The sequence below is a fragment of the Scylla paramamosain genome, chromosome 22 (genome assembly GCF_035594125.1).
Source record: "Scylla paramamosain isolate STU-SP2022 chromosome 22, ASM3559412v1, whole genome shotgun sequence".
Taxonomy (NCBI): domain Eukaryota; kingdom Metazoa; phylum Arthropoda; class Malacostraca; order Decapoda; family Portunidae; genus Scylla; species Scylla paramamosain.
This window is the reverse complement of record NC_087172.1, coordinates 9,139,599-9,165,995: the sequence shown is the minus strand read 5'-3', so window position 1 is coordinate 9,165,995 and position 26,397 is coordinate 9,139,599. Positions and strand designations below refer to the sequence as shown.

The following is a 26,397-nucleotide window of genomic DNA, read 5'->3' as shown; positions in this document are numbered from 1 at the left end:
ACTCCACTGCTGGGATCGCAGCCACCATGAGGCCGATCACCCTGGCCACCTCTCGAATGGGGGCAACATCTTTACACAAAAGTTCTGCACATCCTTGGCGAATTTTGATTAGTCTACGCTCAGGTAAAGAGGCAGTCATGAACTTGGTGTTAATAACATTGCCTAGGTATTCAATACATTATGTGGGGGTGAGAACAGACTTCTCCATATAGATACAAAAGCCTAACCTCTGCAACAGAGAAATGGTGGCCTGAATCGCCTGAAGACATCCTGAGTAAGAGTTACTGCAAATTAATGTGTCATCTATAAAGCTGGTGATAGTGTATCCTTCCTGCCTTAAAGTAGCAAATACTGGCTTCATCAGTTTGGTGAAAAGCCGAGGTCCCTCAGAAATGCCATTAGGGAGGCAGGTGAATTGATAGATAACACCTTGCCATGTAAAACATAAAAATCGTTGTTGCTCATCTGCAACCCTAACAGAATAATAAGCATGCCTGAGATCGACAGAAGCCAAAAAATCACCTTGGTTGATGAGCCTGATGGCCTGTTCAAAATTTTCCATTTTAAAATGTTTATATGGTATGTATTTGTTTAACCTCTCCAAGTTAAGAACCAGGCGAAATTCCCCGTTTTTCTTTTCTCGCAAAAAAAAAATAGGAGAGATAACCTGCTGAGTTTGTTTGTGTGTGACTTTAATGACTTTAAGCTGTAAAAGTTTTTTGATCTCTCCAGAAATTATCCCCTGTTGCACAGTGTTGAACCTGTATTCCAAATCATTAAAAAATAAAGGATGAACACTATCGACATCAATATCAAGGTGGCAATGCTGAACAATATTCAAAATGACAGGGTCACTGGTAATTTTACACCACTCATGCAGGAAAGAGTGTAGTCTGCCAGCTTCAAAACATGCACTTGCCTGTAAGTTTACTGGGGCTGCCTGCTGCGGCCGCCCCGGCCCTTGGAGTTTTTTGGCTCCACATCCTGACGAGTGGAAGGTAGTCGTGGGGCAGCCCTGGAGCCATACCTCTGTTGCCCGTAGGGTTGGAACCTGGCGTAATATCCCCTACTAGCAGGCTTGTTCCAATATCCACCAGGGCGTTTACCTGCGAACTTGCTAGTAAAGGCAGGCTTTTTCTGCGAGAACTTACTCCGCAGTTTCTCCGCTTCCTCAATTTGTCTGGCAGACTGGGACACATCGTCACCGAACAGAAAGCGAGTAATTGGCACCTTATCTGAACAAAGATGAGCATATTTATAGTTTATCTCGCGTTTCATGACAAAACGCCTGGCCAAATTGTTCCTGTGATTGGCATTGCCTAGCAATGCCAATGCACCATTTAGCATGCTCACCTCATGTGCCAACTTGGGGTTACCTTCCTGTTCAGCCAAATCATCCAGTGCCACTAAGGATTTGGTAATAATGGTTGAAGCCCGCAGGATGTCCTTATTTACCTCCTTCAAGCGGAAGTCTGTCTTCCTGGCATCCAGCTTCAGGGCCTCCAACACCTGTGGGTTGCATTCCACTGGCGCAAGAGCATGGCAGTTATTAGGCCTCTTGACAACATCGTCCTCACACATGGCCTTGTAGTCCTCCTCTCTCATACCATTATCAAAGAGAAAGTTTACCATCTCTGCCACTCTATTGTCAATGTCAGCAACCACTGTGTCAGAAGGACCAAAGGCCTTAGTGCCCTGAATTAAGGTGCTGTCAGCAGGGGCGGCAGGCATCGACACTGCCTCATCCTCACTCATCCTGGCCGAGAAACCAGAAAAAGTGGCAGAACAAGGAGGCGACAAACCCCAGCCCCCCAGAGTACTGTCCTCCACAGTCACCTGCGCCGACCCAGTAGGGGGTGGTAGTTGCCGTCTGTCTGCCTTCAAGGCCTCCACTTCACCCCGCAAATCAGCCAAGGCGTCCAACACAACTGACCAAGGGGGAGGAGCAGGAGAAGTGCCGCGGGAATCACGTGCGTCAGCACTGTTATGTAATCTCACGCAACCATGCCTCCCACTCAAGCGACGAGATGAATGATCCCTGTGCCTGTCGTTGTCATCTTGAGGGCGAACAGTGGACCCAGGGAGAGGAGAAGGCCCACAGAAGGCACGTGGGGCAGGAGGGGAAGGGGATCGAGAGGCAGAGGACGCTTCACCAGACTCCGACATGGCTGCCGCACTGCGATAAGGAGAACAAAGCCGTAAGCTTCCCACACAGTTCCATCGTCAGTGGAGACCGATATACCAATAATACAACTCGCCCCAAAAACGGGTAACGAAGTTGAAGGCACTGTACCTGCGTAACAAGTATCGTGGCCTTATCTGAAAGAAAACAGCAAAAACTTGGGAGTCCGTATGACCCAGAATGACCGTGTCTGCCCGACGCGGCGATCAGCAAACAACTGCCGGCAGCGCGTGACGCACTCTCTCTCATGGGAAATGTCCGCCCAGCAGATAGGTGATTTTGCCGAAGTAAAATTAATAGATTTTTCTATCAAAGTATGTCCTATGAGTTTATAAGTCTTCAAGGAAGTCTTTTTCTATTTGCCAGGATGAGGTTTGGTTGGGAACTTCATTTTCATTCAGACCTTTGCTGGTGGCAAGGATGTGAAAGATGATAGCTCTATGGCAGCTAACAAGGGCAGCAGTCTTTTTTATCTCAACTCCTTTGTGCCCCATGGCAATGGTATGGGCCTTTTCCATCTTACTTGTGGTGGCCCAGATCATTTTTGTGCTGTTGATGAAAAATGGTGAACCTTTGTAATACACAGGGCAAAACTGGATGGGTGGGAAAATCCAGGGGACAAAAGTTTAATCTTGCAACCTTGTGTGGCCTTGAGGTACTGAAGCATTGTTGTCATCATGTGATCAAACTGTTATTGGAGCTTACTGGGATTCACCATTTGGAATTGGGTGAGAGCATGTAGGTTTATCAGTGATTTTTAATGGCTGGGCAACTTCATCTGCTAACACAGTATTTTAGCACCTCTTTGATAACTATCTTTCCCATACCTAACTATTTTATTTTGTTCTTTGCTATATTTACATTTGATTCCTTTTCTTACATACTCTGATGAATCTTCCCTTGCTGAAGCACCTTCCAAGATTATGTGATTGAAATACTTACAAGTACATCAGATGTAAATAATTTTTTTCTTGTATTTCAGACTGAAGCCAAATTGCAATGGAATGATAATGTTGATGCTGGATTTGAGCTATTGGGTCAGGTGACTTCACTCACAGACTTCTTCATAAGTTGCACCATACACACACCTTTCTCAGGAATGAAGGTTTGTTACTTTGCACTTCAGGAAGCTTAAAGTTGTAGTTTGTGTATACATATATAGTATGTATGTATAGTTCCAGCTAAAAGTGATGTCAGTAGTCTCAACTCATAAGATGCATTATACTCACACAATAGATATGTTTAAAGCTGTGAGAACACGTCAGTACTTCGTTATGGATAAAAATATTTATTCGGCTTCAGAAAATCAGGCATATAATTGATAATAAAAAATTATGACAACTATAAGTTATTATTATTAATGCTCAGTTTTTTTTATGAATTCAAATATATGTAATGAAACAGCAATGCCAAACTTATCTTTAATGTTGGCACACATTTTTGACACATAAGAGATAATCATGCTGCTTAAGTACACATTTGAACAAATTTTATATTTTTATGAAATGGTATTATTTACTACAAAGCATAATACCTCACTGAACCACTGAACTAAGCTAAGTGGAGGAGGAGGCAGTAGGCACCTGCTGAAACGATAACTACTCCCACTAAGGTCTAAAGCACTGGATCACGGGGTGCTGTGACCTCACTGAACATTTCCCTTTGTGTCTCACAACACAAGGGGACAATCACAGCCTGCACTGTAAAGACAACTCTCTTCCTCCACACAAAAGTACAAGCACATAATTCCACACACACATCCTACGCTCATAAATTCAAAATTATCATGGCGACTCCTACACCAGCCTCGGAGTCCCCATCTAGGGAGGGGACCACAAATGTCCCCAGGTCAGACTGCTCTTCTGATATTGACCCTAAGTGTCTTGACACCCCCTCAACCTTTTCTTCATTAACGTCTGCAACATTTGCGGTCTTAGATTTAATTTTCAATCTGTAGAATACCACCTCTCCTCTTCTAAACCTCATCTTTTCCTCACTGAAACACAGGTGTCTGAGGCAACTGACAGTAGCCCCTTTTCTGTTCCCTCCTACTTTCTCTATCTTTATTTTCAATCCAAAGCTGGATGTTGTGTTTATGTGCTCAACGACTTAACCTGCTGTGATGCTTACGCTTTTGAATCTTCCAAGTTTTCCACCATCAGGCTATGACTACAGAGTCATTCTCAAACTAAATTTATCTGTGCTGTATACCTCTCACCTAACTCCTCTAACTATAAGAAATTCTTTGACTACTTAACTTCCAAAGTGGATCACATTCTGACTTGCTTCTCTTTTGCAGAGATCTCCATTCTTGGAGACTTCACTGTTCACCAACAGCTTTGGCTTTCCTCTCCCTTCACTGACCGTCCTGGTGAACTAGCCTTCAACTTTGCTATACTCCACAACCTAGAGCAGTTGATGCAACACCCTACTTGTGTTCCTGACCATCTTCGAGATATGCTCAACATTCTTGACCTTTTCCTAACCTCTAATCCTGCTTATGCTGCCACCCTCTCTTCTCCATTGGGTTCCTCCGATGATGATCTCATATCTGTATCTTGTCCTATCATTCCAATCCTTCCTCAGGATTCCTCTAAACGGAGGTGCCTCTGCTGTTTTGCCTCTGCCAGTTGGTGGGACCTGAGGAGGTATTTTGCTGATTTTCATTGTAATGACTAGTGCTTTTGTGTCAGAGACCCATCTCTGTGTGCCAAGCGCATAACAGAGGTCATAGTGTCTAGAATGGAGGCATACATTCCTCACTCTTTTTCTCAACCTAAACCTTCTAAACCTTGGTTTAACACAGCTTGTTCTCGTGCTATACATGATAGAGAGGTGGCCCACAAAAGGTACTTGAGCCTTCCATCACCAGAATCTCATGGACTTTATATTTCTGCCTGGAACCATGCCAAGTCTGTTCCCCAACTAGCCAAAATCTCCTTCATTAATAGAAAATGTCAAAATCTTTCAAGATCTAACTCCCCTCATGACTTCTGGCATCTAGCCAAAAATATCTCCAATAACTTTGCTTTTCCGTCTTTCCCTCCTTTATTTCAACCAGATGGCACCCCTGCTATCACATCCATTTATAAAGCTGAACTCTTCACTCAGACCTTTGCTAAAAACTTTACCTTGGATGATTCAGGGCTTGTTCCTCCCTCTCCTCCACCCTCTGACTACTTCATGCTACCTTTTAAAATTCTTCACAATTATGTTTTCTATACCCTTGCTGGCCTAAACCCTCAGAAGGCTTATGGACCTGATGTCATCCCTCCTGTTGTTCTCCGAAACTGTGCCTCAGTGCCTGCATCTTGGTTGGTGAAACTCTTTCAACCCTGTCAACATCTACCTTTCCTTCTTGCTGGAAGTTTACCTACATTCAGCCTGTTCCTAAAAAAGGATGACTATTCTAATCCCTCAAACTACCATCCTATTGCTTTAATTTCCTGCCTATCTAAAGTTTTTGAATCTATCCTCAACAGGAAGATTCTTAAATATCTATTCACAACCTTCTATCTGATTGCAAGGATGAGTTCCATCAAGGCCACTCTATCGGTGATCTTCTGGCTTTTCTTACTGAATCTTGGTCATCCTCTTTTAGAGATTTTGGTGGAACTTTTGCTGTTGCCTTGGACATATCAAACTTTTGATAGAGTCTGACACAAAGCTTTAATTTCCAAACTACCTTCCTACAGCTTTTATTCTTCTCTCTGTAACTTCATCCCAAGTTTCCTTTCTGACCCTTCTATTGCTGTTGTGGTAGACAGTCACTGTTCTTTTAAATCTATTAACAGTGGTGTACCTCAAGGTTCTGACCTGTCACCCACTCTCTTATTATTCATCAATGACCACCTAAACTAAACTTCTTGATCTCTAGATATCTTCTACCACTATTTACATGGTAACTGATCTTCTGATCTTGCTAACTGCATGCCTCCCCTTCTCCCATGGCCTTGCTGCACAAGACTTTCTTCTTTCTCTCACCCCTATTCTGTCCACCTCTCTAATGCAAGAGTTAACCAATATTCTCAATCATTCATCTCTTTCTTTGGTAAACTCTGGAACTCCCTGCCTTCTTCTGTATTTCCACCTTCCTATGACTTGAATTCCTTCAAGAGGGAGGTTTCAAGACACTTATCCTTCAATTTTTGACTACTGCTTTGATCCTTTTTTGGGACTGGCATTTCAGCAGGCATTTTTTTTTTATTGGTTTTTGTTACCCTTGGCTAGTGCCCCTCCAGCATGAAAAAAAAAAGTAGGGACTTTACTGTCATTTTTATCAGTTTTCATTGTTATTTTTTTATGTAGAAGAGTGACTGGCCAAGGAAAAAAAAAAAGGCCCACTGAGGTACTGGTCTTGAAACATAATCAGAAACCACTGTCAAAAATTGAAGGATAAGTGTCTTGAAATCTCTCTCTTGAAAGACTTCAAGTCATAGGATGGAGGAAATACAGAAGCAGATGTAGAGTTTCAGAGTTTACCATGAAAAAATAGGTGAATGATTGGGAATACTGGTTAACTCTTGCATTAGGGAGGTGGACAGAATAGAGTTGAGAGAAAATAGAAAGCTTCTCCTGGGAGGCCAAGGGAAGAGAAGAGGCATGCAGCTAGCAAAATCAGAAGGGAACTTCTGAAAATGGCAGTAGAAAATGGCAAGAGATGCAGCATAGCATTGATGAGAAAGAAGCTGAAGATAGCTAGAAGAGCAGAGTTGATAAAAGATGAAATGCTATTGATTCCACCCTGTCTAAAAGAGAGATGTGAGTGGAACCTCCACATACACATGAAGTGTACTCCATACTTGGACTTATAAGGCTCCTGTAGAGAGTTAGCAGCTGCTGAGGAGGTGAGGAAACTCAAAATGCCTAACTTCATAGAGAGAGATGAGATGTGAATTTTCCAGTTTAGATTATTAATAAAGGACAGACCTAGCATGTTCAGTGTAGAAGAAAGGGGACAGTTGAGTGTCATTGAAGAAGAGGGGATAGTTGTCGGGAAGGTTGTTTCAAGCTGATAGATGGAGGAATTGAGTTTTTGAGGCATTGAACAATACTAAGTTTGCTCTGCCTCAGTCATACATTTTAGAGAGGTCAGAAGTCAGGTGTTCAGTGGCTTCCTTGTGTGAGCTCTTTACTTCCTGAAGGCTTGGATGTCTATGACAAGACATGGAAAAGTGCATTGTGGTATCATCAGTGTAAGAGTGAATAGGAAAAGAAGTTGGATTTAGAAAATCATTGATGAATGACAGGAAGAGAGTGAGTGACAGGACAGAACCCTGAGGAACACCACTGTTAATAGACTTAGGGGAAGAACAGTAACCATCTACCACAATAGTAGTAGAACAGTCAGAAAGGAAACTTAAGATGATGTTATAGAGAGAAAGATAGAAGCCATAGGAGGGTAATTTGGAAATCAAAGGTTTATGCCAGACTCTATCAAAAGCTTTTGATATGTCTAAGACAATAGCAAAAGTTTCACCAAAATCCCTAAAAGAGGATGACTAAGACTGGGTAAGGAAGGCCAGAAGATTATCAGTAGAGTATCCTTGACAGAACTCATACTGGTGATCAGAAATAAGGTTGTGAAGTGATAGATGTTTAAGAATCTTCCTGTTGAGGATGGATTTAAAATCTTTAGAGAGGCAGGAAATTAAAGTAATACGGTAGTAGTCTGAGGGACTAGAGCAGTCACCCTTATTAGCAACAAGCTGAATGTAGGTAAACTTTCAGTAAGAAGGAAATGTAGTTTGACTAGGCAAGGTGTAAGTACAGAAACACAGTTTTGGAGAACAGTAGGAGGGACCCCATCAGGTCCATAAGCCTTCCAAAGGTAAAGCCAGCAAGGGAATGAAAAACATCACTGTGAAGGATTTTAATGAGTATCATGAAGTAGCTGTAGGATGGAGGAGAGGGAGGAACAAACTCTGAATCATCCAAGGTAGAGTTTTTAACAATGGTTTGAGAGGAGAGTTCAGCTTTAGGGATAGTTGAGGTGACAGTGGTACCTTCAGGTTGAAATAAAGCAGAGAAAGATGAAGAAGTAAAGTTACTGAAGATTTTTTAGCAATGTGTCTTAAATCATGAAAAATTTTGACATTTTTTTATTGATGAAGGAGTTTTTGAATCTTTGGAGAACGGGCTTGGCATGATTGAGGGCAGAAATAAAAAGTGCACGAAATTCAGGTATTGAAAGACTTTTATGTTACCTCTTCATCATGCAGTACATAAAAACAGGCTGTTTTAAATAAAGGTTTTAGAAGGTTTAGGTTGAGAGAAAGAGTGAGGAATGTACGACTCCATGCCAGACTCTATCACCTCTGTTATACATTCAGCACACAGAAACAGGTCTATGACATGGAAGCAGTAGTCATTCCAAGGAAAATCAGAATTATACCACCTCAGATTCCCCCAGTTAGCAGATGCAGAATGCCAGAGGTACCTCTGCTTTGGGGATCCTGAGGAGGGATTGGAGCAATAGGATAAAATATAGATATGAAGTGTGATAGGAGTAGCACAATGGAGAAGACAGCGACAGCATAAGCAGAAGGATCAGAGGTTAGGAAAAGTTAAGAATGTTGGATGTATCTCCAAGACAGGCAGGGTGTTGCACTAATTGCTCTAGGTCATGGAGGATAATGAAATTAAAGGCCAGCTCACCAGGATGGTCAGTGAAGGGAAAGGAAAGCCAAAGGTGATGGTGAACATTGAAGTCTCCAAGAATAGGGATCTCTTTGAAAAGGAAGAGAGTCACAATGTGCTCCACTTTGGAAGTTAAGTAGTCAAAAAAATTTTTTATAGTCAGAGGAGTTTGGTTAGAGGTATAAAGCACAGATAAATTTAATTTGAGAGAGACTTTGCAGTCATAACCAGATGGCGTAAAACTTGGAATATTCAAGAAAGAGCAACAAAAAGAAAGCTACCTTCTTTATTAACATATACATCTTCCTGAACGAGTAACAACTATTCCAAGACATCCTGTATTGTTACTTTTTCACATCCATTGGTCATCTGAATAAAGATTTTATTTTTTTTTTTATGTAGGAGGGACACTGGCCAAGGGCAACAAAAATCCAATTAAAAAAAGCCAATTAAGATGCCAGTCCCAGAAAAGGGTCCAAAGCAGTAGTCAGAAATTGAAGGATAAGTGTCTTGAAACCTTCCTCTTGAAAGAATTCAAGTCATAGAAAGGTGGAAATACAGGAGCAGGCAGTGAGTTCCAGATTTTACCAGAGAAAGGGATGAATGATTAAGAATATTGGTTAACTCTTGCATTAGAGAGGTGAACAGAATAGGGGTGAGAGAAAGAAGAAAGTCTTGTGCAGCAAGGCCAAGGGAAGAGGGCAGGAATGCAGTCAGCAAGTTCAGAAGAGCAGATAGTATGAAAAAAGAGGTAGAAGACAGCTAGAGATGCAACATTGCGGCAATGAGAGAGAGGCTGAAGACAGTTAGTTAGAGGAGAGCAGTTGATGAGATGAAAAGCTTTTGCTTCCACCCTGTCTTGAAGAGCGGTGTGAGTGGAACACCCCCAGACATGTGAAGCATGCTACATACATTGATGGATAAGGCTCTTGTACAGAGTTAGCTGCTGGGGGGTAATAAAACTGGTGGAGACTTCTCATAACGCCTAACTTCATAGAAGCTGTTTTAGCTAGAGATGAGATGTGAAATTTCCAGTTCAGATTATAAGTAAAGGACAGACTGAGGATGTTCTGTGTAGAAGAGGGGGACAGTTAAGTGCCATTGAAGAAGAGGGGATAGTTGTCTGGAAGGCTGTGTCAAGTTGAAAGATGGAAGAATTGAGTTTTGAGGCTTTGAACAATACCAAGTTTGCTCTACCCCAGTCTGAAATTTTAGAAAGATCAGAAGTCAAGCGTTCTGTGGCTTCCCTGCGTGAAATGTTTACTTCCTGAAGTGTTGGACATCTATGAAAAGACAAGGAAAAGTGCAGAGTGGTATCATCAGTGTTGGAGTGGATAGGACAAGAAGTTTGGTTTAGAAGGTCACTGATGAATAATAAGAAGAGAGTGGGTGACAGGATAGAACCCTGAGGAACACCACTGTTAATAGATTTAGGTGAAGAAACAGTAACCATCTACCACAGCAGCAATAGAACAGTCAGAAAGGAAACTTGAGATGAAGTTAAAGAGAGAAGGATAGAAGCCATAGGAGGGTAGTTTGGAAATCAAAGCTTTATGTCAGACTCTATTGAAAGTTTTTGATATGTCGTAACAGCAAAAGTTTCACCAAAATTTCTAAAAGAGGTTGACCAAAACTCAGTAAGGAAAGCCAGAAGATCACCAGTAGAGCGGCTCTGATGGAACCCATACTGGTGATCAGATGGAACATTGTGAAGTGATAGATGTTTAAGAACCTTCCTGTTGATTTTACAGCAAATGCAAAATCACAAACCCATTCGTCACTCTCCATTTCCTTTGAAAAGTTACAAAATATTTCTTTCATATTAAAAAAAACATGACAGTCTCTGCTTTAACGTCCCACACGCTCTTTATCACTTTTTCCCATGCTTAACCAGTGGACATTTGTGTGGTACAACACATCAGTAAAATCTGCTTATGAGTCACTTGGTCCTAGTGAAGATTGCTGGTGTCTGTAGCCTTTTGATCAGTACTCTTCCATACATACGCACACCTATGGTAAAAAACAAAGTGGTCACAATATTATTTGGTATTGCTTGGTGACTTTCTTTTTCAAATTTAGTAACATTTGGCGAGCCGCATGAATTTCTTTGGCACAGCCCGTGGTTCGTAGTTTGCCCACACCTGGAATAGAGGATGGGCTACTGTCAGTGCCTTACACACCTGCATTTTCGTGAGGAAAAGATAAGTTCAGTAGAGGTGGGGTGGTGGTCAACAGATTGAAAATTAGATTTAAGGATCTAAGGCTGTGAATGTTGCAGAAGTTAATGAAGAAAAAAGTTGATGGAGGAGACAAGACACTTAGGGTTGACACCAGAAGAGCAGTCCGACCTGGGGATATTTGTTGTCCCCTCCTGAGATGTGGACTCTGAGGCTGCTGTAAGAGTTGTGTGAAGGAAGAAAGTTGTCTTTAGAGGGCAGGCTACTACCTTGTGTTGTGAGACACAAAGGGAAACATTCAGTGAGGTCACAGGGTCATTGGAAAGTTAACAGCATCCCCTGATCTAGTACAAAACTGGTCCTGTATGTGTTGTAATTATCATTACAACATGTATCTACCACCTCCTCCTTTAAATGAGAGTCTGCCTCATGGAGTGCAGACACAAATGTCTTCATCCCTTTTCATGGTGCAAGAAAATGTACCAATTCTTCAGAATTTGCTTATGCAGCATTTCTTTGAATCATTGCTCAACACTATCAAGTACCCACTTCCAGTCATGAAAAGACCCAATCATCACATTCATCTTAGATCTGAGATCTGGGACAGTACCTTATGCCTGTCATACTCATGCATTTATACTCAAGCAATAGGAAGCAGAAGTGAAAAAGACAACTGTTGTAGGATGTCAAACATGGAGGTATTTGCCAAGTGCCTGTGGAGAGGATACTGTTTTGTTTGCACATATTGTGGTTACTGCCAAGAAGAATGACCAGCCCTGTCAAATTGCTGATTACCAATGTCTAAATGCTGCATGCTGAAGGGAGACTCACTGCACTTAAGCTACTATTGATACGGTGTCCAGTGTACCCACCCACTCTTTTAGGACTGTGTGACATCTTGTTAGGATTACATCAAGTGGAACTTGATGAGGACAACATCATTATGCTATGGGGCAGACTTCAATATCTGCACACCCTCTGGGCCACTGTGCTGTTCCTGATGCCTATACTAGGCTTTTCAGTGATGCTATAAGATAAATGCCGGTCCATTGATGATTCAGCATTATTTGATAGCAGTGTAGAACAAGCAATCTGGCATGTGTACAAGCTGCTCAGGATGTGGGAGAGAAAGGGAGTAACTTTGAATCCTGACAAGTTCAGATTTTGTAAGAGAGAAGTTGACTCTTACTGCTCACCAAAAAGGCTGGCAGCTGTCAAGAACTTCCCATAACCATGTGTCCCAAACATTACAGATGTTTCGTCTTGGCATGGCTTGGTTAATCAGCTGGCTCCCATCATGGCCACTGCCCTAGTAATGGAGCCATTCTAGGAATTATTGAAGAAGCCTTCTGTGAAGAATGTATACTATAAGATCTTGCATCTAAAAAAATAGTAGGTACCAAAAAATATTCATTAGGTGCAAATCTATTAGATGCTAATAGATAAACATGTAGGGAGGATTGTAATAGGTAAGAAAAAAGGGAACCAAAGCCATGTGGTATTGGCATTGATTTAAGTCTGTAATCAAACATATTGATATGAAATATGAAACAAATAAAGATAATGCAGATAACTCACATGTGAGTGATAAAAATTATGTGCATGGGTAAGACAAAGGCATAAGGGAGACTACAGATGGTCTGCTTTGCCAAGTCAAACATTGCCATCATCACTGCCATTGTCCTCTCTTTTCTTGCTCTACATTGCCTCTTGTGATAATTACAGAAGTACATGAGACTTACCGTAGGTTAGTTGAAATGTGCTTCGGATTTTGCGAGGCACATCACGTCTGCTAGATGGTAGAGTTCACATGAGATACACTACACTTTGCCACACAGTCAATCTTTAAAGATACAACTACCCACATGAATTATTATCTCCCAACCCTTCCAGTCAGTGAATTTTTGTTGTGTAAACCAAGAATCATCAATTAACAAAGGGAGGGAGTGGAGGGCATGTGAACTCTACCATCTAGCAGACGTGATGTGCCTCGCAAAATCCGAAGCACATTTCAACTAACCTACGGTAAGTCTCATGTACTTCTGTAATTTTACTTCGGCAAATCACGTGTCTGCTAGATGGTGCCGTTCACATGAGATTTTAAAGTCATGTGGGTGTTGTATGTAAAGGGTTCTGTCAAAATTCACATTTTGTAAATAGGTGTAAATAAAAGTTCCTATTACAAAAACTTAATTTCATTTATGAAAATAGAACATGATTTTTACTGCTGATAACATTTCAAACCTTACATTATACTGAGCCTAGCACTGCTTCTTGAAAAGGGTCTATTTCCCCTTCTATATCCTTATTATAATATTTAGCAAATGTGGCTTCCTGTGTCCAACCAGCTTTTGCCATGATGGTGGCAATAGGCACATCCAGTGCCTTGGCCTTAGACACTGATGCAGGTCTAATACTACCTGCTGTGTACCTCTTGGTATCAATCCCACACTTATATAACATGGTCTTAAGCCACCTTGCCACTGTGTCCTAGGAAACACTCCTATGAGGTTTTATATAACTTATGAGTAGTCTCCTATCTGCATTTCCAGATTCTGTCCTTAGCCTCTCAGTTCTTTTTATATATTCTTTCATAGTCTTAACTACACACAATCTGTAATCCTGAGGATAAGCTTTAAATACAATAGTACGAACATTAAATTTTGGCCTGCATTGCTTGATGTTACCTCCTAACAAAACTGAAACAGATTCTTCTCCAAATGCCATATTCACCAACGATAATAAGTGCAAAGTTTGGATCCTGGCTGCTTGTGTCATTGCCATCAGCATCACTGTTTTTAGCGATAAGTCTTTCAGTGTTAGGCTGTGTAGTGGTTCCATGAGTCTTATCTTTTGTAATATGAGTTTCACATCCCAGGTCGTCGCATACCTGGGTGTAGAAGGGCGTAAGTTGAAGACTCCCCGCAGAAATCTGTTGACGAGTGGGTGATTGCCTGCTCTGCAGCCTTCCACCATAATTCCTATTGCAGATAGAGCCCCTCTTGCCGTGTTAATGCTTTCATAACCCACACCCCTTTGAAAGTTATGAGTCAGAAAGTTTAATATATGTACTACAGATGGTGCAATGGGATTAATGTTCCATCTACTACAAAAGAGTGTCCACCTCTTGATGTGAGTGCTGTATTGTCTACCTGTTGCTGGTTTCCAAGAGGCCATAATGATTTCCGTACCTTCTTTAGATATGCCACGTTCTCCAAGTTGTTTCCAGACAACTGACAAGCCATCAAATTTGTGTGTTTCATTATTGGGTGTTCCTCTGCAGTTGATGGATGCATTAGCACATTTTTCCTGCTCTGTATGACCCAAGGGTCGTCTACTAACATCCGAAGGAGCATCCCCATCCACGGTTGTGATGGCCAAAGTGGCACTATGATCCATCCTCTGGTCCTTTCCTCCCTTAACTTCTGCAGACATCTAGAGATCAGAGAGAAGGGAGGAAAGAGGTAAACCAATTTAAAATTAGCCCATGGAATTGTAAATGCATCAATATATGCAGCCTCTGGGTCTGGTGTCCATGCACAGAATGGAGTCATTTGTTTGTTCAAACGTGAAGCGAATAGGTCTATACAAGGATTCCCAAATATAGAACACAATTCCTTAAATATCATCTCATTCAGCTGCCACTCATGTCTGTCATTAAAGGAACGTGACGCCTCGTCGGCCATGACGTTACATTTGCCTGGTATGTGGGAAGCTGTCATCCATATCCCATTACTAAGACACCATTCCCAGATGTCCCTACTAATGTCATCACAAACTATTGACTTAACACCTCCCATCTCATTCACGTAATTAATCGCTGTGGTGTTATCACATAACACCTTGACGTGTAAACCTCTAAGGAGATGTGTAAAAGATCTCAATGAGAATAATATAGCCAATAATTCACGTGCATTAATGTGTGAACGCACCTCTTCAGGGGACCATCTGCCATTGGTAGTGATGTTATTTAGGCAACCTGCCCATCCTAGATTTGAAGCATCTGTGAACAACTCAGTATCTGGTGCATTTCTGAATATTTTCCTGTTTTGATTCTCCAATTCCTTAATCCACCAGTTTAGATCTGTTCTAATCTCCTCTGTAATGTTCATCCATCTATTAAAGTCTCCACATGCCTCTTCCAAGGCCTTGATCTTTGCTCTTTCCATCCTCCTATAGTGCATTTTCCCCATCTCTACAGCTGGGATTGCTGCCACCAGCAGGCCAATCACTCTTGCCACAATTCTAATTTCTTCTCTCTGTCTATTGAATAAAAGAGAGCAATGCTGTATAATCTTATCCCTCCTACGCGCCGGCAAGGTAACTGTCATGGCCACCGAATCTATCACATTACCTAAATACTCAATACGCGTAGTGGGACTCAAAACAGATTTCTCCACATTTATGCAGAAACCTACACTCTGCAACAACTGAATGGTGTCATTCATGCAATCAAAACATCTCTTCAAAGAGCTACTACACAGAAGCGTATCATCAATATAACTAGTGATGTTGTGGCCTTTATGCCTAAGTGTAGAGAAAACTGGCTTCAGAAGTTTTGTAAATAGACGAGGACCATCCGAAAACCCGTTAGGTAGACATGTGAACTGGTAAATCTTATCCAACCATCTAAAACACAGATATTTTTGTTGTTCCTCTGCAATTTTTACTGAATAATAGGCTTTCTTAAGATTTATAGAAGCCATATAATCTCCTTGACTAAGCAACTGTAATGCTTGTTCAAAATTTTCCATTTTAAAATGAGTATATTCTACATGCCTCTTCAGTTTTTCAAGATTTAACACCATCCTATAATCCCCCGTCTTATTCTTCCTCAGAAAAATTGGTGAAAGTATTTGTTGATCCTGTCTATGTGTCTCTATGATGGCCTTTATCTCTAACAAGTTTTTAACCTGATGCATAATCAGTTTATCTTCCTCACTAAAGACATACTGTATATCCTCTTTAAATAAATATTCGATATTAGCTTCATCTATATTCAGATGACAATGTTCCACCATATCCAAAATGAACAGCTCACTTGTAATCACACGCCATTTATTGATAAACTTGTGAAGTTGCCCAGCCTCGAATTGTTCTCTCACCTGGGTTAACGCCGGGGGTTGTGTTGACCCCGGCCTCTCACGTTTTTTGTTGTCCAAGCTTGAGCAGGGTAGGAGCGCCTGGAGGGCGTCCTGCGAAAACCATATCGCTGATATCTGGATTGGAATCCACGGGTGGAGGCCTTGGCAAAAAAGTTACGTTGTTTACCTCCACCAAATCTGCCACTGCTTGCAGTCCAAGATGTAGGCTTCTTAAAAGTGAACTTGGTTTTCAGCCTTTCTGCCTCCTCAATATTTCTGGTGGCTTGTGACAGTTCATCCCCAAACAATAGACCCGTCATGGGAGCCTTGTCAGCACACTAATGAGAATATTTGGGATTAATGTCCCTCTTTATAATATGTCGCCTGGTCAAGTTATTTCTGTAGTGGGCATTACCCAATAATGCCAATGCACCATTGAGCATGGCCACCTCATTTGCAATAATTTGGTGCTCTTCATCACGTGCCACCTTGTCTAGCACAGTAAGCGATTTAACAACAATAGTAGCTGCCTTGGTAATATCTTTTCCCACGTCCCTTAAGCGGAAGTCTGCCTTCTTTGCTTCTGCAGGCAGCGCATCCAGGACCTGTGTGTTGCAATCCACTTGATTTAATGCATGGCAGTTACTTGGTCTAAATGTCACCTCATCCTCTACAATGGCTTTGTAATCTTCCTGCCTCATGCCATTAATAAACAGGTGGTTCACCATTGCAGCAATTTCCTTGTCAAGTTCTTTTGAGACAGTTTCCGTGGGTCCATAATTCTTAGCACCTTGTAACAGTATGCTATCATGAGGAACATCCCTCTGGATTTCCTCTTCCTCATCACTGTCCTCCCTCAGTGGAGTTCTAAATCCAGAAAATCCTGCCTGTGATTCCTGAGAATCTGGCACCAAAGTATTATTTGACACCGACTGGGGAGCATTGTTATGAACTGCTTGTGACTTCACATCCCTATTTTCCTTCTTAAGCTTGTCCATGTCCCTCCTCAACTCAGTCAAAGCATCCATAATCATGCCCAAAGAAGGCGCAGCGCCGTCTTCACCATCGTATCTTGGAGAAGGGGAAGGTGACCGAGAGTAACTTAACCTCTCATGACGAGTAGAACGGCTCTTGGATGTGGATCTTTCTTCATCATGTTTACTCCCCTTGTGTAGTTCCTTTATTTTAGCTGAGTTGCGTGGCATGCTGGTAGTACTGAATCTCTCAGGACTGGGGCAAGCATCAGAAGGCGTCCTAGACATGGCAGCGAATGTTAACAAGACGCCACCCTTTCCAACAGCAGTTCTTTTTATAACTTCATGGGTGCCTTAATCTCTCACACAGGGCAACTGTAAATCAAAAAATTTTTTCCCTTTAGTAATTTGGGAAGTCAATTGCCCCCAGGCTTGTAAATAAGGCAATATTCCTCTTGCCCCAATAATGGGTAACAAGATGGAACCATCTCGCACCTATGTCGGCTCACGAGTGCCCAAATATGGTCATATTTGCCAATAATCCGCCTTATATCAAGTAACGGATATCATATAACCAATAATCTGCCCTTATACAAGGTAACGGATATTTATAGTCCACAATCCGCCCTTAATTCAGGTAACGGATTCAAATAGGCAACACTCCGCCCTTATCAGGTAACGGATATCCATAGGCAATACTCCGCCCTATAATCAGGTAACGGATAATTAAAGACAATATTCCACCCTTATAACAGGTAATGGAAATCATAATACACAATCCAAACAAGAAAACTTTAATATTCCTATCACTCACCGATAACAGAAGTCGTAACAACTTAACAGGAGGCGAGACCGACGTCCGACTTATGTGGTGTCTGCGCAGTAACTGAATGTGTGGCGAAGTGTAGTGTATCTCATGTGAACGGCACCATCTAGCAGACACGTGATTTGCCGAAGTAAAATTCTCCAAGTCTTTTATCTTTTTGTCTACATTTTTTCCTTACCAGCAAATCCAAAAGAATCAACAGGAATGTTACAAAGATTATCTACATCCTAATCATCACACCTCACAGTCTCTTGTCCTTCATTTTCATCTAGATTTGCTGTAACTTCCTCAAGCTCACAGCATTGGTTTAAATATTGGGTGATAACTGTCTTCTTTCATTAACTTTCTTTCCATAGGTCCCACTTAGCTCCTTGTTCAGATGGTGGTGGAAATTGAGGGAGGATGGATGCTAATGATGTCATACTTTTACTAAGTGGCAGCTGATTTGAACTTCATGCCCAGCATGATTTCATTAGATTCAAAACTACAGTGTTAGTTACGAATATGGATAGAGGTGCAATTATGTTGTTAGATACAAATTTGTTAGATATGATTAGATGCAAGATCCCATTGTACTGGGATGAGCAACTGCACCACAAGTTCAAGCATGTAAAGTCCACCATATACCAGCTTGCCAAAGAAAGCTTTATATACTATGACAAATCCAGACCTTTGGCAGCAGTCACTGACGGGAGTAAAAACAGTATATGATTTGATTCTACAACAGTATGATTCATGTGCATTGGCTGAAACTCTTGTCTGCTGTTGTGAGGAATGGTATTTGGCTCTGTGTAGCAGCAGACATCCTGCCTCTACAGAGGCAGGCTGTTTGCTAGTGGTAGGCAAAGCTCTGGCAGGCGTGGTGCCTGTGTAATCTCAATGTAATCCTTGTCACTGATCATCAACCCCTTTTGAATCACTTTGGTGATAATGGGATGAAAGACATTGCCAACCCTCGTGTATTCAGGAAAAAGGAAAAAAAAAGAAATTTCAGTTCAACTTCCACATCAAATACCCACCAGAGGAAAAAAAATGCTGTCGACATGCTGTTGAGATACCTGCACTCAAAGCTGGCCTTGATGTGGAGGAGACAGAAGCTGAGGGTGACTGTTACTTTGCAGTGGTGGCTAACACTGTGGCAGCCCTGGGCTATGAGATACTTATAGATTGGTGATCATAGATGGATTAGTGACATGTACTTATAAACATGCTTATATTTGACTTGTGATCCCAGAGCCACTCCGTCACTGAGTTGCCACCACATGAGACAGGCTATGCATTAGGTTGGTATAGAGCAGGGATTCCCAACCTTGGGCACATATACCCTCAGTGTTACATTTGCACTTTTTGAAAGGTACATTGGGTCTTAGAGAATAACCACTACTGTGCAATACATGGTGTTGTAATCTGCAGTCAGATTGCACAATGTCATGTTTTTTTTCATCATTTCAGCAATCAAGACTTTCATCTAAATTATATCAAGAGTAGGATGAATACCATTTGGTTTTCACTATTATGGAACCAACCGTGGCTGCAATCTGTGCTGGGCCTGAAAGGATCAGCTATTGGATATAATGATCATTATGGCTAATTATAAAAGAAAATATGAATGTGATGGATCAAGATGGTTTGTAAATTACATGAGTTTAGTTTATTAATGTTGTCATCTTTAAGATTCCATTGTAGTCTACTTATACAAATTTCATAGTAAAATAATATCAGAATATTACAATTCCATTTTTTTATTATTAATTTATTTATGGGTATGTGGAAACCTATAAAAATATCCAAGATGTACAGAGGAACAAAAAGGTTGGGAACCCCTGCTAAAGAGGGTGACCTCCAATTTCACTAGTGAAGTTCAAACCCTGTTGTAGTATCCTGAACAAACCACTGGTGATATGGCATTATCTGAATACCCTGGTCAACAGACAGCTGCAGATTTCTTCAAACTAAATAGAAGTACATACCTCTGCTATGTGGATCATTTAATGGACTAGGTACAAATAGTACATCTCTCAAATGACACTACATCAGGGATGCTGATCCCTAAGCTCCATGGATAGTTTGCTAGGTGGGAAGCTCTGGAAAAAAAAATATTGATGGATGAGAGCTCCAATTTAGCAAGTGAGGAAATGTATGATTTTTTTTTTTTTTTTTTTTGCTTTCAGGAAATTGAGCATCAATGTTTTTTTGTTTTCTTCACACTTCTCAAAGTCAAATGGGTGTGCTGGGGGGATAGGTACAAGTGGCCAAACATATCACTTATGACAACACAGGACCAGGCATCATCATACACACCAACCAGGTAGCTCTGACAGTATCACAACATGCCACTCTGTGAAACCAACATGTTGCCTGGCTACCTGGCTACAGGTAGATGTGTATGAGATTCAGTTCCCATAGTGATACAGGTTGACCAGCACTACAGGAGGAACATTTGCTCTTGTGAGCTTCAGGCAAAAAGGAGGAACATTCACGTCACAGAAAAGTATGGTGGTAGCCACTATATGATGAGGGCATGTGTTAACTGCCTTCACTTTGAAGTGGCTAAGTCATGTGCATCCAAGACCTGGGATAGGACTGGCATTGTTATGGAAATGGGTGATCACCACCAGTACAGGATATACTTTGATGGTAGTGATAGGATAGTGCTTCTAGATAGCGAGCAACTCAGACCTGTCAGTGTACCAGTCCTGATAACCCCACTCTTAATCTCTGTCCCTATGGAGCATGGAATAAACTCACTGGGACTGCCCTTGCCAGACTCCAGCATGCCTTGAGCATCACATCTGCAGTATCTTTGTAAGCAGCCATGAGGGATTCAGAGTTACGCTTATGTACATTATTCAGGGTATTAATTTCTATTATTTTTGTTCCCAACATGCTGATATATTGTATATTGTATATACAGTATGCAAAACTCATTGACACATTCCAGAAGGCTTCTTCCTTTTCATTGCTCCCACTGATAGGTTCATATGATCTCTCAAAGATAATTCTCATTTAAACTTCTTTTTTTCACATGAGTCTCATTCTATTCAACCACTACATTTCTGGGCCAGCCAATAATGCCACATCTTGCTCATCCTTTCCTTGACATTAAAATTTATTACTAAGGATAGTTTTTTTTTTCTGACCAAGACATGGTATTTTCTATTTCAGATAATAAAGGGTGAATTGAGAAACCTATTCCAGCTACAACCTCAAGTTCATGTCCACCCAAGAATCTATGGCCAGTTGGGAGATAAAAAGGTATTGAAAGTATAAGATATTTGCCTTCACCTCTATCTTGTCTCCAAATGCTTTGTGATCTGGGGAAAAATAAAAAAAATTCAATGAATGAGATTAATTTCATGAAAATTTGTTTAATTTGCAATTTCCTTATTTTTATATATTTCATATTTAATTAAATTATTCCAGTATGGACTTGGAGCACGCTACGAGCAGGGTCAGTTGCCTCGTCTACGTGTAGCCTTGGAGTTATACACTCCTCTGCCTGAGCTGCACACTGTTTTCCTAGACTTATGTGATAATTCAACCGTCTCAGATGTGAAGTATGGTCTTGTAATGAAGTATGGGCCCACCAAACACCTCAGGATTGATGTGGATCTAAAGGTAAGATGTTTCATGTATATGTATGTCAGATTTTGGTCTCAAAATGCAATATTGCCAGTCAGACTGGGTTTTGTCAGCAGACTCATTTAATTTCAGAGAACAATCATACAATTAAAATACACCTCTGGTCTGTATCCTTACATACTAAGGATGTTTCAAACAGCATACTCTTACCACTGAAGAGTTATGGGTAAGCTGCGGAGGAATGAAACATTCCACTAGTGATGTTGTGGCTTCTTTATTTTTGGCTGCAGTCATCCCATTCACAACAGAAGTAAGGTGTGAGGATAGGCCACAGGTGACAAAGATGGGATGCTCACATTGATAGGTAGGAGCATGGGTGCTCTCAGTCTTCCTAAAACTGATTGTAATGAGGCATAGTTATGAAGAACATTACAAGTTCCTTAAGCCTTCCAAGAGCTATGGCCAGCGAGGATGTGAAAAACAGCATCATGAAGAATCTTAATAGGAGGTATGAAATCGATGGAGGGTGGAGTAGAGAGAGGAACAAGCCTTGAATTATCCACAGTAGAGTTTTTAGCAAATGTTTGAGTGAAGAGTTTGTCTTTAGAGATAGATGAGGTGGCATTGGTGCTATAAGGTTGAAAAAAGAGGGAAAAGATGAAGTAAAGTTATTGGAGTTTTGGTTAGGTACTAGAAGACATGAAGGGAGTTAAATCTAGGAAGATTTTGGAATTTTCTATTGTTGAAAGAGTTTTTTGGCTAGTTGAAGAACAGTCTGGGCATGATTTCAGGCAGATATGTAAAGTGCTTGAGCTTTAGGAGACAAGGCTTAAGGACTGTCTTTGGGCTGCCTCTCTATCATGTATAGCACAAAAATAGGCTGAGTTAAACCAAGGAAGGTTTATGGTGAGAAAAAGAGTGAGGAATGTATGCCTTCATGCCAGAGATACAATCACCTGTATCTCTGTTATGTGCTTAGCACACAGAGAAGGGTCTCTTATATGAAAGCAGTAGCTGTTTTTTAGAAAATCAAAATAATACCTCTGCAGGTTCTTCCAAATACTGGATGCAAAATGCCAGAGGCACCTCCACTTTGGAGGATCTTGAGGAAAAATTGAAGGTATAGGACAAGAGAAGACAAGAGTGGCAGCATAAGGAGGACTAGAAGTTAGGAAAAAATCAAGAATGTTGGGCATATCTCCAAGACTCAGGAATACAAGTAGGGTGCAGTAGTAGTTGCTCTAGGTCATGGAGGGTAACAAAGTTCAAGGGTAGTTCACCTAGTTGGTCTGTGGAAGGAGAGAAAAACCAAACCTGATGGTGAACATTGAAGTCTTCAAGAAAGGAGATTTTCATGAAAGGGAAGAGTCAGGATGTGCTCCATTGTGGAAGTTAAGTAGTCAAAGGATTTTTATAGTTAGGGGAGATGAAAGATAAATAGCACAGGTAAATTTAGTTTGATAATGACTCTGAACTCAAAACCAGATGGCAGAAAATACAGATTCAAGAGTGTGGGCATGAGAGTAAATTCGGTCATTGTGTGCCTAGATGCAACATCCAGCTTTGGATTGAAGGTGAGGATAGAAAAATTAGGAGGCAACAGAGAAGGGGTTACTCTCAGTAGCCTCGGAAATCTGTGATTTGGTGTGTACTCACTATGTGAACATTTGCTTTACAGTTGAATAAAACCCAATTGTATAGTGAAGGAAGCATGCGCATAACAAAGGCTTTGATCTGCTTTTTTTTTTTTTTTTTTTTATACCTTGTAGGAAAATGTCATCTTCAACTGCAAATGGATCCAGAGTGCTTTTATAATATATGTCTTGGTATAGTTCCAGCTTACAGATATTCAATTATCTCGGCCCAAGTTGGTTTCTGTCTTTCTAAAATTTTAATCTCCTCTTTTCTTTTTCTTTACCATTTAACCTCAGTTTCATCCTAGATGATTTTAACAAGCTTTTTTTTAAATGGTCTAACACTAAATTTTTTTCTACTTGTATTATAGGAGATGTTATGTGTGTATTCACACCAAACACTTCATATGCAGAGATTTGGTTTTTCACTTAAAGAGAATTACAAGTGGCTGGTGATATGTATGAATAATAAATGTAGTCCTGCAAAGGAGGCGGCAGAGTCTCAGCAACCAAAGGCTACGGCCAGTGCCTTTTTTTTGTAAGATGGAGACTAGCCAAAGGCAACAAAGAGGAAGAAAAAAAAAAGGCCCACTGATGGTGCCAGTTCCCAAAGAGAAAACTGGAAGGATAATCAAGAACTGTAGGATATGTGTCTTGAAACCTCCCTCTTAAAAGAGTTAAAGTAAAAATGGAGGATTATAAAAGCATATAAGGAATTCCAGACTTTACCAGTGAAAGGGATTAAAGACTGAGAATACTTGTTAACTCTTGCATTAAAGAGGTGGACAGAATAGATGTGAGAATAAGTGAAAATTTTTGTACAGCAAGACCACCAGAAGAGGGGAGACATGCATTTAGCAAGATCAGAAGAGTTGTTAGCATGAAAATATTGGTAGAGGATAACAAAGGATGCAATATTGTGGCAAAGAGAGAGGCTGAAGACAGTCATTTGGGGGAGAGGAGTTGATAAAACAAAATGTTATTGATTCTACCTTGTTCAAAAGCACAGTGTGAGTGGAACCCCTTATATATGTGAAGCGTATTCCATGCGTTGATGGATAAGGTTTACAGAGTTACCAGTTGAGAGGATGAAAAAAAAAAGAAATTGGCAGAGATGGCTCAGACTGCTTAACTTCATAGCTGTTTTAGCAAGAAATGAGATTTGAAATTTACAGTTTAGATTATTAGGAAAAGACAGACCTAGGATGTTCAGTATAGAAAGGTACAGTTGAGTACCGCCAAAGAAGAAGTAATAGTTATGTAAAATGTTATGTTGAGTTGATAGGTGAAGGAAATGAGTTTTTGAGGCATTGAGCAACACCAAGTTTGCTCTGCCCATTTAGAAATTTGAAATATCAGAAATAAGGTATTTTTTACTTCCCTAGATGAGTTCTTGAATTTCTGAAGGGATGGACATCTAGTAGAAGACATGGGAAAATGCAGTGGTATCATCAGTGTAGGAGTGGATAGGACAATAATTTCGGTATAAAAGATCGTTGATGAATAATAGAAAGAGAGTGGGTGACAGGACAGAACCCTGAGGAATATCACTGTTAATAAAGTTAGGAAAAGAACAGTGATGGTGTAGCATTGTAGCAATAGAATTATCAGAAAGAAAACTCAAGATGAAGTTAAGAGAGAGAAGGATAGAAATTGTAGCAGGGTAACTTGCAAGTTAAAGTTTTGTGCCAAACTGTATGAAATGCTTTTGGTATGTTTAAGGTAACAATAAAAGTTTCACCAAAATCCCCAAAATAGGTTGACCAAGACTTAGTAAGACCAGTAGAGTGGCCATGATGGAACCCATGCTGGTGATCAGAAATAAGGTCATGAAGTGATATATATTTAAGGATCTACCTGTTAAGGATAGATGGAAGAAAAAAAAAAAAAAAAAAAAAAAAAAAAAATATATATATATATATATATATATATATATATATATATATATATATATATATATATATATATATATATATATATATATATATATATATATATATATATAATGAGGCAGGAAACTAAACAATAGGACAATAATTTGAGGGATTAGAGCAGTCATCCTTTTTATGGACAGGCTGAATGTAGGCAAATTACCAGCAAGAAGGAAAGGTAGATGTTGATAGAGAGAGTTGGAAGAGTTTGACTGGGCAGGGTGCAAGCGTGGAAGCACAGTTTTAGAGAACAGTAGGAGGGACCCATCAGGCCCATAAGCCTTCTGAGGGTTAAGGCCAGCAAGGGTTTGGAAAACATAATTTGGAAGGATCTTCATAGGTGATATTAAATAGTTAGAGGTGGAGGAATCACTGAATCATACAAGGTCAAGTTTTTGGCAAATGTTTGTGGAAAGATTTCAACTTTAAAGATAAATGAGATGGCAGTGGTAGCATCAGGTTTAAATAGAGGAGGTGAAGAAGAAAGGTTGTTGGAGATATATTTGGTTAGGTGGTAGAAATCATGAGGGGAGTTAGTTCTTGAAAAATTTTGACATTTCTATTAATGAAGGAGTTTGTGCCAAGTTGGAGAACAGTCTTGGCATGATTTTGAGTAGAAATGTAAAGTGCTTTAGTTTCAAAAAGACAGAAGGCTCAAGTACTGTCTGTGGGCCACCTCTCTATCATGTATAGCAGAAGAATGGGCCAAGTTAACCCTTTCCTTCCGGCGCTTAAATTATTTTCCCGTTTTGTATGATGGCTAAAAATGGTAAACCTAGAAACTGTCAGAAAATTGTTTGAATACTAATAATTATTTTCTCTTTGTTATTCTGAATACAATGATATACTTTGTAGCTTGATGTGACCTCTGAAAGTTGAGTTTATGCCTTATAAAGGATTCCTCCTCCTCCCCCTGTGTGATCCGTCATCCAGAAACAGCCCGGAGAACAATGACGCCGCGCACACACACACACACACACACACACACACACACACACACACACACACACACACACACACACACACACACACACACACACACACACACACACACACACACACACACTCTCTCTCTCTCTCTCTCTCTCTCTCTCTCTCTCTCTCTCTCTCTCTCTCTCTCTCTCTCTCTCTCTCTCTCTCTCTCTCTCTCTCTCTCTCTCTCTCTCTCTCTCTCTCTCTCTCTCTCTCTCTCATCTTGGAGGGGAAATTGTACACTTCCAATGAGAGAGAGAGAGAGAGAGAGAGAGAGAGAGAGAGAGAGAGAGAGAGAGAGAGAGAGAGAGAGAGAGAGAGAATTTCATCCCTTTTCATATCAAGTTTCAGGCAAATAACATTATCTCTCTCTCTCTCTCTCTCTCTCTCTCTCTC

The 26,397-nt window shown here is 40.6% G+C and overlaps 1 protein-coding gene across 2 annotated transcripts in view; it reads left to right on the top strand.

Annotated features, from left to right (window-relative positions):
• The window catches only part of LOC135111515 (uncharacterized), a 716,663-nt gene that overhangs the window by 252,249 nt on the left and 438,017 nt on the right, over positions 1-26,397 (top strand). For both annotated transcript variants that reach the window (XM_064024883.1, XM_064024882.1), the window contains exons 39-41: positions 3,165-3,287; positions 21,048-21,137; positions 21,306-21,500. In XM_064024883.1, the coding sequence (XP_063880953.1) occupies positions 3,165-3,287; positions 21,048-21,137; positions 21,306-21,500 (408 nt within the window). The remainder of the gene's footprint in view (positions 1-3,164; positions 3,288-21,047; positions 21,138-21,305; positions 21,501-26,397) is intronic.